Genomic DNA, 12,896 nt, shown 5'->3' on the forward strand with positions numbered 1-12,896 from the left:
TGAGTGTGTGCACAAAAGTGGGAGTACATATCCAAAGGTGACTATCAGGCTTCTTTTAAAAATGTTTTATTTCAATTTATTTACAGCCCAAGGGTGCCCCATCCCTCCTCTCCTCTCAATTCTTCTTCCCTCGTTCCCCTCGTTCCCCCTTCCCCCCTCTCTTTCCCCCAGAAAATGGGAGCCCCCTCTGCCCATTTCAACCCTCCCCAGCACATCAACTCACATCAGGACTGAGCATATCCTCATCCCCTGAGGCCAGGCCAGGCAGTCTGCCAGGGGGACTGATCCAAAAGCAGGCAATAGAGTCCATGTTAGAAACAGCCTCACCCTCCACTCCCCAAGCAACTCAAATGAAAACTGAGCTGCCCACTGGCCACATATGTGCAGGGGGCCTACGTCCAGGCCGTGCATGCTCCTTAGCTGATGTCTCAGTCTCTGTAAGCCCCCATGGGTCTGGGTTAGTTGTCTCAGTAGGTCTTCTTATGAGGTTCTTGTCGTCTACAGGTCCTTCCGTCTTTCCCCCAATACTTTCACAGGAACCCCAGGGCTCCGCCCCATGCTTGGCTGAAAGTCCCAGCATCTGTCCCCATCTACTGTTGGCTGGAGCCTCCCAGATGACAGTCAAGTTAGGCTTCTGTCTGTAAGCATAGCAGAGCATCATTAATAGTGCCAGGGGCTGGCTCTCTACCATAGGGTGGGTCTCAGGTTGGGCCAATTATTGGTTGGACATTCCCTCAATCTTTGTTCCCTCTTTATCCCTGCAAATGGATGGAACTAGAAAAGATCATCCTGAGTGAGGTAGCCTGGACCCAGAAAGATACATGAGGTATGTGCTCACTTATAAGCAGGTATTAGACTTAGAGTACAGTATAACCACACTACAATCCACAGACCCAAAGGAGATAAGTAACAAGGAGGGCCCAAGGGAGGGTGCCAGAATGTCACTCAGAAGAGGAAATAGAATAGACAACAGTGGATGAAGAGAGGGAACTGATGGAATGGGGAGGGAGAGGAGGGTAGAATTCAGAAGTGGGGAAAACGAGGGTGGGAGGCGAGAGGGCTGGGAACAAGAAGGGAAACTGGAGGACATCTCTTTGTCAGGCCTGTGGCGGGGTAGGCTTCTGGGAGGACATGGGTGTGACTCTAGCTGAGACCCCAGACAGCAGAGACATGAAGGCTGTAGTGACCACCTCCTAGCCAAGCAGGACCAGTGTAAGGAGGGGAACGACAACCCACAGGCAAAACCTGTGGTCCAAAAATTGCCCTGCCTACAGGCGTCTTCCTTAATCGCTCTCCGCCTTATTCTTTGAGGTAAGATGGCTCGCTAAACCTGGAGTCACCAATTGGCTAACCTGGCTGGCCAGCAAGCTTCCCAGATCTGCCCATCTCTGCCTCCCCAGTTCTAGGACTGTAGTCACTCGTTGTGTGTCTGTTTTGTTCTGTTTTAAATGTGGCTACAGGGATCCAGCTCAGGACTTTATGCTTGTGTGGCAAAAGTTTACCAGCTGAGCCGTCTCCAAACACTTAACTCTTGAAGGGGACGTTCTCTTGCCCCTTATGGTTTGCATTAATGGAGCAAGACCCTCTTTGGAGTGAAGTATCAAAACGTTTTAGAGATCTGTTTTCTAAACGATCTGAAAATCTTCAGCACTCCGTGTGGTCAGTTCTTCCTCCCGGTAAATTAAAATGTGACACTTAGAAACTAGCACAGATCGTCCTAATTCAATTCTGTGAACCATCTCAGTAATAAAACTGTGAGATATCAACTATAAAAATTATAAAAAGAATTCAAAGCCGACCTTGTCTTCATTGCAGCTTCCAGGCCAGTCAGTTTGGGCTATGTGAGATTCTGTCACAACCCCCCCCCCGCCTCCAGTTCATACATATTTACACAAATAAATAATAAATAAGCAAGGCCTTGAATATCCATAGCATTTGTATTCTTGCTAGCCTTCAAATGAGAACAGTGCAGATATCTATCAATTGTCAAATTAATTAATTAACTAATGAATTAATCAGGACATGTGGAATATCATTTGGTGATAAAAGGGAAGGCATTCTATTGCAGGCATGATGTGGATGGTCCTGGAAAATATTGACTGAGTAAAAGAAGCCAGCTCCCCAAAGCCACATGTCCCTTGACTCATCCGATGAAGTCCCTAGACAGAGAAAGGTCTAGAGATGGAAAAAATAGACCGATGATTTCCTGGCTAGTATATTATTTGGGGTGGCAAAAAAAAATATGTCGCAATCTTAGCCTGTGTTAAAAATGCCGAGTGTGGATGCATATTAAAAACAACACTTTTATATAAGCGATTGGGGCTGAAAGTTAGCTCAATAGTAGCATGAGACCTTGGGCTCATACCCAGTACTGAAAAGGCAGGCAAACAGACTGGCTGGGTTCTGCGGCACGTCGGTTAGTTATTAACAATTGTTTAAAAGATCGTTTTAATGGGTTGCTCTCATGACACTGAAGGTGGTTCCCCAAGTACGGTCTTCGAAAATTGTGGTGTTGTGGTCCAGGTGTGTGGTCCAGGTGATGCTGGAACTCACCACATAACCTAGGCTGCCTTTGAACGTGTGCTATACTTCCTACTTCGGTCTCCTGAGGCCTGGGTTTGCCAGTGTCAGCCACCGTGTCCAGCTTTAAGAGATTTTTTAAGTTATAAAAACAGAATAAGCAAGCAGTAAACAGAACAAGTCCAGGCTGATGCCCTGGGGAAGCCTCCTCTGCATGAGCCTGTGCTGGCGGATGAAGCCAGCCTTTGTGCTGGAGACTGGCACTCTTCTGGGGCCCAGGGCTCAGAAGTGCTCCCACTTCTCCAAGTGACAGATCTATCACTTGGAGTTTTCCCCTTCTGAACAGCCTCATAGGCGGCTCTGGAAGCCTTTCTAAAAGCCGCCCTTCTCCACTGGCTGCCTTGCAAAGGGTTTAGTTTACATGTCTGAATTTCACAGTACAGAAGGGGTTTTGTTTTCTTGTTTTATATAACCATTTTCATATAAAAAGCTTATTTCTGAAATCAAGCTTATTTTGCAGTAATAAATCATCCTTTTAAGGTCTATATTAACTATAGCCTTCCAAATGGCTGCAGTATTGAAAACTGAGAATGCTTGGTACAGTTAATTTCAAGTCCCTTTGTTGTGGAATGGAATTTAATTATAGACTGTCCATCTTACAATCTGCCTAGAGCTGTTTAGATCCTGAATTTATAGCATGTTCTAATTCTAGACACATTATTGTAAGGAACACACAGCCCCAGATTTTCCACATATGCATCCCTCTCCAAATGGAGGCAATAAGAAAGTCCCTGCAAAAACAGTGTAATTTATTTTGGATTTATAGCAAATGTAATCAGAGCAAAACTATGGCGTTAAATATGCTTGACTCAGCTGGTGGGGTGACTCAGCAGATAAAGGCACTTGTTGTCGAATCTAGGTATCTGAGTTCAATCCCCAGGACCTCTCTGGTAGGACAAGAGAGCCACCACAGTGCAGTGGTATACCTATCCCAATAAAGAAGTAAATGTAATTTCAAAAGTGTTAAAGGCCTGGGAAGATGGCTCGGCCTTGAAGAGCGCTTTCTGCTTTTGCAGAAGTTCGGTTGTGAACTTCGGTGGCTCACATCTGCCTGTAAGCCCAGCTCTAGGGCATACATCCAGTACCCTCTTCTGGCTACTGTAGGAACTGCCCTCATGTGGTGGACATTCTCTCTCTCTCACACATACACACACTTAAAAAAAATCTTTAAACATTCAAAATAATAATAAACCAAATGTTCTACTAACAATAACCCAAAAGGCCAATATGTCACAGGCTGAAACCTCTACCAACTGGGAGAATATAACTTCCTCCCAAGTCCTGACTGCTGAACATGAACAGAACCATGGTACTGTCTTAACAACCAAAGGAAAGCCATGTTGAACAAGGCAGGTACATGCTGTACACATGAATCTGCTGCAAGCCCTCACCCACAGCCACCTAAAAGCCACCTAAGAGTGCTTTCCTAACCTCCAAACTTTCCTACCACTGTGATCCTTTAATACAGTTCCTCATGTTGTGGTGACCCCCAACCATAAAATTATTTTAATTGCTACTTCATAACTGTAATTTTGTCATGAAGTTTGTTATACTGTTATGAATCATAATGTAAATATCTGTGTTTGCTGATGGTCTTAGGTGACCCTGAGAAAGGGTCATTCATCCCTAAAGGGGTCATCTAGGTTTAGATTTTTCAAAAACCTACTTTATTTCAAAGGGTTCTTAACGCTTGACTCCCTTCCAACCCACTGACCAGAGGTAGGGGAGAGAGAAGGCTATTATAAAAAGGGGGTTGTGGATCTTTTTAGAAGTAGTTCCTTGGGGCGAGTTCACTTTGTAGACCAGGCTGGGCTTGAACTCACAGAGATCTGCCTGCCTCTGCTTCCATGAGTGCTAGGATTTAAAGGCATGTGCCACTGTGACTGGTTCATAGCATACATCATACCATCAGGTACTGGTTTTGGCTATTGTGACGTAGACTCATTACCCATGGACAAGATGAGAGAAGACTACATAGGCCATCTCTGTGCTAGTTGCCATGAATTTAAACTTACATAAAAAGAAGTAATATTTTAAAGCAAAACTGGGATTCTTTCTTCTGAATGGGTAGGAAGAGACGTGGCTTCTCCATTCTGTGACTTAAGGTACCTCGTGAGAAAGCATAAACTAAGAAAACTTCCCTCTTTATTCTGTGGTGGAAATGGTTCCAAGAACTCAAGTAGATTTGGGCCAAAAAGCCCTTGCTCGTACCTAAAAGCCTCACACATCTGTTCTGCCAATTTGAGACAGTGCCCACCAACTGAGGACATTGCCCTGGATTTGTTGATCACACATACCAATGCCGCACTTGGTAATAACGCCATTTACAATCAAATGTCTTCAGGATGGATCTCCTATTTACATTTTATTTTTAAATTTTCAGTTATTGAGTCAAAGACACTTCAAGGAAGCAGAGGAGAGCACAACTTCAACAGTCCTGGGATTTTTGTTGTAGAGAACACAACGATTGAGTTTCAAAAAGGTGCTGAGAGACAAACCTTGAAGATCCCGGGACCCCTGATGGCTGATTTCATCTTCAAGGTAGATGGACTGTCTTTGAGCATCCTGTTTAGACACACCAATGGTGTTGTGCAGGAAGCCGTCGATGGTTGCATTAATACAGTGTGTATCCATGTCTGCATCTGAACAGGCTGTTCCCAAGAATTGTTCCTCTCTCCTAGGTACAGACTCCAACCTTTGTTTTCATAGGGGGAGATGACTTTTATATTCATCACCCCCTTGTGCCCTGCTCAGTTTAAATCCACCTGGAGTTTGGTGGGGATGGGTAATTGCTAAGCATGCCATCATGGGGAAGAAAAGGAGAAGACAGAGGGTCATCTCTTGGCCTCCTTTGACAGGGGCTGTCCTTCCCGTCTTCAGCCCTACAAGTATGTTGTTCTGCAGCAGCTGATTCAAGATAAAGATTGCATCTGATGAGTAGCCCTGCCCTAGCATCCTTTCAGACCCTGTCTTTCCAGAGCCATGAGCTTGTTTCTCGCTCTAGGTAGAGTTGAGCCGTCTTTCCTTGTACTGAGGGATGAAGTTTAGAGGTCAATCTATTTCCAAAGCAACACATGTTAAAACCAGTCTGGTGTAGGGGAAAACACCCAAGGAATGAAAGGACAAATGATAATTTGATGAGTGAATCTTCCCTCCATTTCCAGAAAAATCCTCCAGAATTTACTAGAAGAATCCCTGATTGCCAACTATACCTTTTTAAAGGAAAACAATATTCCTTACTTTTCTGATTGTCATAATAACAAAATCCCCCACAAAAGAGACCTAAGGGAAGAAAGAAGGAAGGCTTTATTGGGCTCACAGTTTGAGGGTATAACCCCCCATGGCAGGGGGGTCATGGCAGCAGGCACGTGCAGTAGCTGGCCACAGTCAGGAAGTCAAGAGAGATGAACACTGGTGGCCAGCAAGTCTTTCCCTCATCAGGCCCCACATCCAGCTGACTCTTCCTATCTCAGCCTAGTCTAGAAACCTGCTCACCCAGTGCTTGACTCCTGGATGATTTTAGATCCTTTCAGTCATCACAAAAAAGATCCCCTAAACTTTTTATAAAACCACTTGTGTTTAGCATATTAATTTGACAAAGAATGTTTTATTGAGACATTGGTTGTGCTAACTGGACAGATGGCAGAGGTTTGATCATCTGCAAACCGATCTGAAGCCCTCGGGTCTAACTTGAGCCTGCAGTGTGACCAGCCAGTGTGTGATTGGTTAGTGTTAGATGACAGACTGTAGACAGGCTGCTGGGTTTGCCTGTGTGAGGTTATACTGATTACATTAACTGAAGGGGGAGGACTCACCTAGCCACTGCAGTGGGAGCACTCCTTGGTGGGATCTGGGACTGTGTGCATGGTGGAGTGAGCTGAGCAGGAAGAAGCGTGCATTCACACGGCTCTGCTTCCTGCCTGTGAACCGTGCTGTGACCAGCTGCGGCCTCCTTGGCTTGCCATCGAGACAGGTAGCACTCTGGACAAATGCTTTCTCCCTTAAGTAATTTCTGTCCCTGCTTTATCGCAGCTGTAGGAACAGAAACTAACACAGTGGCCAATGCTGGAAAATGAAGAGACTGTTTAAATATAAAAACATTAGCTGTTAATTTGTTTTTTATTTTTACTTTTTGCTGTAAAAGTGGAAGAGATTTGGCAAGTAGCTGGCTTGCTCTATGCCAAGGAGGTTGACTTCACTCTCTTGTTTGCCCACACTATCTTCAATTGCCCCCCCCACATTGCATTAAAGGAATGGGCGTCTACTGCCATTCCTCCTGCTGCAAGCGTCTGTGTCATCTGCCTGGTTTCTGTGAAGCCTGTGTGAGACCTGAAAGCATCAAGCCCAAATACTTTCCTCTTTGGTGTGTTATTACAGCATGAATTCTGTGCTTTCCTTGCAGCGCTCCTTTCTGATTCCCTCTCAGGCACGTGCACGGTATCTTTCTTTTTAATTGCTAAGAGAATCTGTATAATCCTTAAGTCCATATAGAGGGCTCTGGCTGAGCGAGAGACCATGATTGGATGGGAGAGATGCCCACAAAGATTAGTATTTCAAGATATTTGTTATAATGTCAGCATGAATAGAGCTTGAAGAGATCCTGTGGATTCTCTGTATGATCACACATACTAAGATTCTCGGTGTGTGGGGGCACACATGTGCTCCTGTGCGTGGAAGCCAGACGTCCACCTTGGCTGTTGCTCCTCAGGTGCTGTCTACCTTGCTTTTTAAGACAGCCTCTCGTACAACCCAGGGCTCACTGACTAGGGTAGGATGTGCCCTGTGAACCCCGAGATTCTGCTGTCCTGCCTCTCCAGGGCTGGGACCATAAGCGTGTGCCAGCTTTTGCTTTGCTTGCAGGCACTAGATATCATGTCCTTACATGACAGGCACTCTAACCAACTGAGCCGTCTTCCCAGCCAACCGTTTCTATGAGATGTGTATACAGTCGTGTGTATGTGAGTGTTTACCTCTGTAATACTGAAGAGTAAATCAGAAAGTGAAACCACAGTGGACTGTTTCAGAAGGGACATATGTTTTGGGAAAGCGGCCTTAGGTTCATTTATAATAAATGATTCTTAAAATAATTGTAACGCTACGTATTCGCATCACTTGCATGAGATAAAAAAAGGTTATTTCCGGCCTTCTTATCCAAATATGCGCTCACCTCTTAATTGGCTGTGACTTGAACTTGACAACATGCTCTCTGTGCTGATTTAGCAAGCCCCTAGTCTCCTGTCTCTCTCAGACAGAATAAACAGCACCGGACTTCAGCCTCAATGTCTGGAAAGCTTTTGGGCTCTCAAGATTGGGTTGTTTAAAAACGTATTTATCAAAGAGGGTGTTACACTACAACTAACTGTGTATAAACAGAATGTCATTTCCATGCCTGCAGCCACTTTCTCTCGTGGCTGTGATGTGCCTGGTGAGGGAGAATCTGGCAAAGTTGGAGACACTTAAAATGAAGTAAGAATGACTTTTGACTCTGATGTTGTTTTTCTCTGACTTGGGGCCTTGTCCAAATAATGGGGGTTTCTAGGAAATAGTCTTTTCCATCAATTACTACCCCCTCCCCTTTTGGTTCAGGGCAGGGTAGTGTTGCCCAGCTGGTCCATGGCTGAGGAAAATAACTCTTTGCTTACATCTATCTCTTCCTGGACCGTCACACAATCAAGCAATGCCTGGACTTTGCTTGGAGGGAGGGGTGAGAGTCCACGTGGGGCTACTGATGACTGTCCCCTGCATTTCACTGTACCTCTTTCCATTTCATTCCACTAAGAACATCTGGTGTAAAGATGGCTCCTCCCAAGACAGAACTCTGAGGCAGTGGAGCCCAGTACTCCAGGCTACTGCCAGCACAGTTGTGTGTATACTGGGCTAGGTTTGTCTTCAGTGTTTATGTCATAGATTTTATAAAAGTGGGGCTTTTAGTAACTGAACTGTTGAAAACTACTGTATTTTTATGTATAATGCATACTTTACCAAGAGAAAAGAAACATTCTCTCTTCTAGTCTTTAGCTAGAATTGTCTCAGGAAACTTGGCCTTTCTTCTTTCTGTGGGCTTCTCGCTATATAAATGTTTTCCTAAACGCAGTTTCTCATGCTGGCTGCTTGTCACATCTCTGTGACCATGGGGTGTTTTGCCCAGGAGCATGAGGATTTTGCTCCTGCGATATATGTACCTGGCCACCAGGGGCAGTAGATACTCTTGACTATGTCATTGCTGTTTGGGGCAGTTGCTGACTGATGAGCTAGAGCAATGGTTCAAAGCCTTCCTAATGCTGCAACCTTTTAATACAGTTCTTTGTGTTGTGATGGCCCCCAACCATAAAATCATTTTCGTTGCAACTTCATAACTGTAGTCTTGCTGCTGTTATAAATTGTAATGTAAATATCTGTGTTTTCTGATGCTCTTTGTCCACCCTATGAAAGAAAGGGTTGTTCGACCCCACGGGGGTTGGGCCCCACAGGCTGAGAACTGCTGAGCTATACACACTGGTCACCCAGTGGAAATTTACCTGACCCTGGCATCTGTTGCATTTCATTGAGATTACCTCATAAAATCAAGTTAAATGACTTTGATGAAGAGTCATGCTTCTGGGGTAGAAGCCACTCTGGGAGACACAGGGAGAGGAAAAAAAGAAAGTTTATCTTCTTTGTGGCCTGAAGATTTCCCTGTCCCACCTGTCATTTGGGCAGAGTCGTTTTTACTCTGGTTTCTTTCCCCCCTTGTTTTCAAGCAGGCACTCTGTGTTCAGTTTTCTGTGCCCTGGCTCTGATGTCCTGCATGCTGTCTACCCAGAGTCTGGCTTGTCTAGAGAACTGTGATCACTGCCTGTTTCCCCCTCTCTCAGAGAACATGCCATGGCCTCACCATGCGGTGGCAACAGTAGTTAGAGCCACATATTCCCAGGTGCTTTAGAGCAGGGTGGTGTGGATGAGGGCTGAGGTTGGCAGAGTGGTTTGGGGCCAGTCCTCTGAGGCTGCAGTTACAGAACAGCACAGGTGGAATGTTGGCAAGCGAGGGCACTGTCTTATTGTTCTGGAGGCCTAATGTGCAAAACCAAGGTCTTGGTGGGATTGGATCTTTGAGGGCTGTGAGGAAAGACCTGCTTTGTGTCTCCTCTCCTCTATCATAGCTCAGGAATTCTTCTTATCCTTCTCCTGTACATGTCTGCCTCCATAGCCAACCCCTATTTCCATAAGAACACAGGCATATTAGGCTAGGGCCCAGCCTGTTAGCCTCATCTCAGCAACACAACATCTGCAGAGATCTTGTCTCCGAGTCAGATAACGTTCTGACATTCTTTGGGCTAAGGCTTCAGTGCTATTTCTGTTCCCCCCCCCAACCCCCTTTCTTATAAGACAAGCTTTCTCTTGTAGCCCTGGCTGTCCTGGAACTTGCTCTGTAGACCAGACTGGCCTCAAACTAAGAGATCTGCCTGCCTCTGCCTCCTAAGTGCTGGGGTTAAGGGTGTGAGCTACCACCGTTCGGTCCCAGGACTGAATCTTGACACAGGTCAATCCAAAAACAGTGGTAACAGGAAAGGAATTTCAATTATTTCATCACTCCCCTCAAGCCAAACCCCATCCCCGCTGATCACAGAGGTAGAGCCTTGTGAAGAACCCCACATGCTCCTGTAATGTGCCCACTGAGGGACCAGGTCATGCTAATTCATGCCTGTATTCAGGCAGCTGAGACAGGAGGGTCATCACCAATTTGAGGACAGCCAAGGCTACACAGTGAGATTCGTCTCAACTGAAGGGATCTGGGGCCAGTAAGATGGCCAGAGCCATACACAAATAAATACACAAGTGTCGAATAAATCTGTTCTAGATACGTAGCTACGTACAAACTATGAATATTTCCTATTCAAATACATTCCATAAATGATCTTAGAAATTATTTCACAGTGGCCCAGTCAATAGCTCAAAGTGAGTTAGTTCATTGTTTCCCTAAAAAAGCAGGGCAATATCCTGCTGTCAGTGATCCGAGACACGTCTCACATTTCATCATTCTCTGTGTTACTTGAGTGTCACTGATGTCAGAGGAAATGTCTGCCCCTGGGGAATTTACTTGTTCAGGTGGGCGAACAAGTGATCAGGATCAACAGGAACACACAGGGAGAAGCACCAACAGAACCATGACCCCTAAAGCTTATAATAATAATTGTTGTTGTTAGCTTAGTTTGAACTTGTGTTTTGAAAATTAGGTTTAATGAAAAGAGCTGTTTCTGAATGGACTTATTCCCCATCATATTTCGAGGGCAAGGACGAGGACTCAATCATAGGCAGCCCTTCTTCTGTGAAATCGTGAGGACGCACCATCCCTAGTTCAGGCTGAGGTGTGAGCTGTGCAGAGCTTGTCCCCTGTTCCACTGTGAGTGTAGGAAGGAGTTTGACAGAGAAGATGGGTAGGAGGGGATGGCAGAGAGACAGTGATGGCAGGCCTCTCCACAGGACGGACACAAGCAGGTGTCAAGGAGAGCCAAAGGCAGCAAAGGACTTTGACCCTATTTCTCATGTAGAAGCCATTGGGGTGGCAGCCTCCATCAGCACCAACCTGGGAACGCTCCTTCAGAATGAAGCATCAGGCCACGAGGTGTTCAGTCTCAAGCAGAGCCCAGATAGAGACCCTGCATCTCCTTAGCATCAGGTGCTTTGGACAATGTCTAGAAAATAATGTGTGTAAGGACCCCACTGCACCCAGGCACCCAGATCCGCTGATGGTCAGGTCTTTCCTGTGGTGTTTGCAGGTTCCTTCTGTATCCCTTCCCAGGTACCTTAACCTCACACCTGTTGTTAGAGGAAAAGAGATGGACTGGGTAACTTTTTAAAAATCGTTATTGAGGCTAGTGTACTTCGTGGAATTTTTACCACTACTTATTACTAAAACAATCTTTTTATGTCTACAACAACAACAACAAAAAATTGCTCATTTTTATTGTCTCTCTTTGACATGTGAAGTAGATTTTAATAATTGTGTTCTTATTGAGTTGTACTTTTTACTTTAATGATAACAGATTCATGGGATCACGTGAGTTTCTTTTTTATTTTAATTTATTTATTGTCTGTGGAGGGAGAGAGGGCACAGGTGTGTGCTATGGTGTGAGGGGAGGCCCTAGGACAATTTGCATGAGTTAGTGCTCTCCTTCTACCCTCCTTTCACCTGTGAGTTCTGGGGATCAATCTACCAGGTTTGGCACCTGCCTGTGGGCCCACTACATTACCCCCTATTTGATCTTCTTCAGTGAAGGAGCAAGCGATCTGGAGTGTGCTTTTCTTTTCCACTCTGTTTTCTGTCTGTCTGTAGCCCAAGCTGTTCTCACTGTGTGGCAATAATTGACCTTGAACCTCCTCATCCTTCTTCCTCCACCTCTCAGTGCTGACATTGCCTTTTGAGTCACAGCCCCAACAGCTCCTCAATTTCACGGTCATCTGAGAGACTGGCTAACATTTTCTCCCTGATGTGCTGATGTTTTCAGTTTGAAGTACAGTGGAGGCAGTCCAGAGGATTGTGGGAGTATGGAAATCCCAGGAAACTAAAGCCTCAAGGGCATTTTTTATTACAATGTTTCTCTTAAGACAAAAACATTCACTTTGTCTACTAGTTACAACAGAAAAACAAAACAAAACAAACAAACAAAAAAAAAACAAGAAAAAGACGTCATCACACAAAGTTCATCTCATGAGCTCTCAATCTGCTTCTTCAATACCACTCCCGTTAGCCAGATCTAGCAACTTAGGAAATAGGGAAGGTGGCCACTTCAAGAGCATTTGCATATAGAGTGTTTGCTAGTTTCGCTCATGGGCCCACAGGGCAGTTGGTGTTACCTGGTATATTTCTAGGGGCTTTCTCTTTCCCCCTACAGGTGGGAAGAGTTCTGGAAGCAAGAAGCAGAGCAGTTCATGAGGAACAGGTCAAATGGAGGCAGATGGAGAGGTGTCACGAGGTGTCTCCTTGTGTCCAATTTACATTTTCTCCTGAAATGGGATGCAGGATTATAGGATGGGAAAGACCTTGCTGAAAGAACCAGAAGTCTGAAGACTGAGGAAGAAGCATAAACTGTTTTCTTGAAGAGGTGGAGAGTAACAGGCTATGGAAAAAATAATGTAGTTCCTCACAGCCCTTGGCATCTTTTGGATGTTGGTGGGCATAGACTTTTACCTAAGAGGCAGAGGAAGTGGGAAGTATGAATTCAAGGCTAACTTGAACCATAGTATAAGTTCCAGGACAGTCGGGGCTATAGATAGAATAAGATATGTCAAAGAATAGAATAGAATAGAATAGAATAGAATAGAATAGAATAGAATAG

General features: G+C 45.1%; 1 protein-coding gene across 1 annotated transcript in view; it reads left to right on the forward strand.

Annotated features, from left to right (window-relative positions):
- Nucleotides 1-12,896, forward strand: part of Adamtsl3 (ADAMTS like 3) — a 272,928-nt gene that overhangs the window by 154,998 nt on the left and 105,034 nt on the right. Inside the window, 1 exon segment of the mRNA XM_055623245.1 lies at nucleotides 4,964-5,121. Coding sequence (XP_055479220.1) covers nucleotides 4,964-5,121 — 158 coding nt within the window.

The sequence above is a fragment of the Psammomys obesus genome, unplaced genomic scaffold (genome assembly GCF_907164565.1).
Source record: "Psammomys obesus unplaced genomic scaffold, mPsaObe1.curated_primary_1811, whole genome shotgun sequence".
In the NCBI taxonomy this organism is placed as follows: domain Eukaryota; kingdom Metazoa; phylum Chordata; class Mammalia; order Rodentia; family Muridae; genus Psammomys; species Psammomys obesus.